The sequence below is a fragment of the Quercus robur genome, chromosome 9 (genome assembly GCF_932294415.1).
Source record: "Quercus robur chromosome 9, dhQueRobu3.1, whole genome shotgun sequence".
In the NCBI taxonomy this organism is placed as follows: domain Eukaryota; kingdom Viridiplantae; phylum Streptophyta; class Magnoliopsida; order Fagales; family Fagaceae; genus Quercus; species Quercus robur.
Window position 1 is genome coordinate 8,178,992 of NC_065542.1, and position 3,798 is coordinate 8,182,789.

The 3,798-nt window shown below is 47.1% G+C and overlaps 1 protein-coding gene across 1 annotated transcript; it reads right to left on the minus strand.

The window, feature by feature from the left end:
• Positions 1 to 342: 342 nt before the first annotated feature.
• Positions 343 to 3,798, minus strand: LOC126700668 (uncharacterized). The gene is made up of 4 exons (XM_050398879.1): positions 3,401 to 3,798; positions 3,148 to 3,334; positions 1,402 to 3,090; positions 343 to 678 (listed from the first exon to the last, which is right to left on the minus strand). The coding sequence occupies exons 1-4, from the start codon at positions 3,796 to 3,798 to the stop codon at positions 343 to 345; spliced, it is 2,610 nt and encodes an 869-aa protein (XP_050254836.1).

Sequence of the window (3,798 nt, forward strand, 5' to 3'; positions counted from 1 at the left end):
ACCTATTCCTGCTACTGAAATAATTCGGTATGGTTCTTTCCAATTGGGTCCCAGCTTTCCTCAAGATGGGTTCTTAGCAGCACCCACAACTTTCCTCAACACTAGGTTCCCTGGTGCTAGTGGTCTCAGCTTCACATTGACATCATATCCCTGCTTGAGTTTTTGGTGGTAATAGGCCAACTGGATCACTGCCTTTTTTCTCCATTCATCGATCAGATCTAGGCTCTCCCTTAGTAGCTCGTCATTACTGGTTGGAGTGAAGGAGCTTGTCCTCAGCGTTGGGAAGTTGGCCTCTAGAGGGATAATAGCCTCAGCCCCATAGGTCATGGCAAAAGGTGTCTCCTAAGTTGACCGTCGTGGTGTAGTCTGGTAAGTCCATAAGACGTGCGGCAGCTTTTCTACCCATCTTCCCTTGGCGTCATCCAGTCTCTTCTTAAGCCCATTGACTATGATCTTATTGACAGCCTTGGCTTGCCCATTTCCTTGGGGGTAAGTTGGAGTTGAGTACCTGTTAGAGATCCCCAACTCGCAGCAATATCTTCTGAAGGCCTTGCTGTCAAATTGGAGTCCATTATCTAAAATGAGGGTATGAGGGACCCCGAATCGTGTAACAATGTTTCTCCAGATGAATTTCTTAGCATCCACATCTTTGATGTTTGCCAATGGCTCAGTTTCGACCTATTTAGTGAAGTAATCTGTGCCGACCAACATATATCTCTCATTTCCTACTGCCTTGGGGAAAGAGCCTACAATATCCAGGCCCCATTGTGCGAATGGCCATGGACTGGATAAAGGGTTGAGGACCCCTCCTGGCTGATGAATATTTGGGGCAAACCTTTGGCACTGGTCACATTTCTTGGCATATTCTATGGTTTCCTTCTGCATCCCCGACCACCAATATCCCTGGGTAATGGCTTGGTGTGACAGAGATCTTCCTCCTATGTGACTCCTATAGATTCCTTCGTGCAGCACTTCAAGCAGTAATTTTGATGCTTCAGGGTGAACGCATAGTAAGTATGGCCCAAAATAGGAGCGCTTATATGGACAACCAGAACCGGGGTGCGTTTTTTCGTATTCTTTCAGCCTCTGACTTCTCCTCGGGTAGGACATCATCCTTGAGGAACTTCACTATAAGGTCCATCCAGCTAGAACTCACTTTAACTTCATGGATATGGACCATGCATTTTGTAACCTCATTGCTTTATCCAGATGCTTGACAAGAATAATTCGAGGCAGATCCCCTGCCGAAGAGGTAGCAAGCATGGCCAATGAATCTGCATGAGTGTTTTCACTTCTGGGGACGTGTGACAGGCTGAAAAGATCGAAGTCTGACTGCAAGTGTTTGACCTAGCTTAAGTACTCTTGCATCCTCGCATCTCTGGCCTCCAATTCTCACTTTACCTGGCCCACTACTAGTCTAGAGTCCGAGAACATCTCTATTGTTTTTCCTCCCATTTTCTGCACCATGGTTATTCTTTGTAACAAGGCCTCATATTCGGCTTCGTTATTCGTGGCCGAGAACCCCAGTCTCAGGGATTTCTCTATGGTAGTCTTTTCAGGAGATATCAGGACTAGCCCTACTCCGAACTCCCTTTGATTTGCTGCGCCATCAACGTACACCTTCCAACATAGGGGTCTTGGCATAGAGATTACGCCAACCGATTTTTCATCCATGTTGTACTCCTCTGTTGCTGTTTCTACTGGTGGTTCAGCAAATTCGGCCACCAAGTCAGTTAGGACCTGGCCCTTTATGAAGGTTCGAGGCATGTACTTGAAGTCAAAAGCTCCCAGGATTGTGCTCCATATGGCAATCCTTCCAGTGTAATCAGCGGTCCGAAGTACGGACTTCAAGGGTAGTTGGGTTAGAACAACCACTGTGTAGGCTTGGAAATAATGGGGAAGCTTTCGAGTAGCATGGACCACAGCCAGTATGGCTTTCTCCAGGGGTAAGTATCTGATCTTAGTTTCATGCAACGACTTGCTCACGTAATAGACTGGCTTTTGAAGGCCATTGTCATCCCGTATTAGCACCAAGCTCACAACATGAAGGGCCACAGCAATATATGCGTACAGGACTTCATCGGCCTCAGAACTGGACATGATAGGTGGTTGTGATAGGTATTCCTTGAGTTGCTGGAAGGCCACAATACAGTCCTCGGACCACTCAAATCCTTTCCACTTATTGATCAAAAGATAGAACGGTCTGCATCTATCCGCCGGCCTAGAAATGAATCGATTTAGGGCTGCGATCATTCCAGTAAGCTTTTGAACCTCCTTGGCATTTCGCGGTGGTTTTAAATTATTAATAGCTTTAATCTGGTCAAGGTTAACCTCAATTCCCCTATGAGTAACCATGTAGCCTAAAAATTTGCCTGATCCCACGCCAAATGAGCATTTGGAAGCATTTAGGCGTAGCTTGTGCTTCCTTAAAACATCAAAGGTCCTACTGAGGTCCCCTAAATGCTTGAACACCACTTTACTCTTCACAACCATATCATCAACATAGATTTCGATGCTTTTGCCCAACTGTTGTTCAAACATTATTGTCATCATCCTTTGATAAGTGGACCCTGTGTTCTTCAGACTGAACGACATTACTTTGTAGTGATAGTTCCCAGTAGGTGTCACGAAGGTTGTCTTCTCCTGATCCTCCAGGGCTAATGGTATTTGATGATAGCCTTGAAAGACATCTAAGAAGCTCATCAGAGGATGGCCTGCCATTGCATCCACCAGCTGGTCTATCCGAGGCATGGAGAACGGGTATTTTGGGCAAGCTTTTTCTAGGTCCATGAAGTCTACACAAACCCGCCACTTCCCACTTTTATTCTTGACCACCACGGTGTTGGCCAACCATTTGGAGTAAAAAACCTCTTTGATAGCCCCTGCACACTTAAGCTTTGCCACTTCATCCCTAATCACATCGGCGTGCTCTCTTGATGGGCGACGGGGTGGCTGCTTCTTGGGAGTGATGGACAGGTTGACATTGAGATGGTGACAGATGAAGGCTGGATCAATCCCGAGAGCATCGCAGGCATCCCATGCAAATACATCAATATTTATTTTGAGAAACTCAATCGACTCCTCTTTCTCCTGAAGAGGCAGTTAAGCCCCTACGCAAAAGAACTTCTCCGGATCACCACCAATAGCCATCTCCTTCAGATCTTTGCATTTCGCCTCCTTGGCAGCTGTATCAGGAGGCGAAACCGGGGCCCTTGATTGCGATAAATTCTTTTCAGCAGAGGCCAAGGACTCTACATCGAGCCAATGTGAGATGGCAGCCACCACACACTGCCTTGCCGTGGATTGGCAACCACGGATTTCGAGAACTTGGTCCCTTGACAGGAATTTCACCTTATGATGCAATGAGGGAGCAATAGCCCCTAAGGTATGAAGCTAGGACCTAGCGACGATGGCTGTGTCGGGAGAGTAGGTGTCCACCTGGATAAAGTTCACCTCTACTATCTCTAGGTCGGTCTGGATAGGAAGCCTAATCATACCCTTTGGAATGACAAGCTTCCCGTCGAAGCTCATCAGAGGAGAGTTATAGGGTATCAAATCTTCCGGTTTTAACCCCAGCCCCTTGTAGAGGTCGAGGTACATAACCTCAACCCCACTGCCACCATCCACCATCACTCTTTTCACATCGTAGTCCCCGATTCTGAGAGTGATCAACAGCGCATCGTCGTGGGGCTGGATGGTTCCGATCTTGTCCTCTTCTGAAAAACTCAAGATTGGATGAAAATTCATTTTGGCCCTCTTCGGCTCTGGTTGGGACTCCTCGGCGGGCCGCCAATCCAT

Bases quoted from the DNA above. Each gene is read 5' to 3' on its own strand.
- LOC126700668 (XM_050398879.1), bottom strand. From the start codon at position 3,798: ATGGATTGGCGGCCCGCCGAGGAGTCCCAACCAGAGCCGAAGAGGGCC. The intron at 3,335-3,400 runs GTCCTAGCTTCA...ATTCCTGTCAAG, and splicing joins GACACAGCCATCGTCGCTAG to GGACCAAGTTCTCGAAATCC. The intron at 3,091-3,147 runs GCTATTGGTGGT...CTGCCTCTTCAG, and splicing joins GCAAAGATCTGAAGGAGATG to GAGAAAGAGGAGTCGATTGA.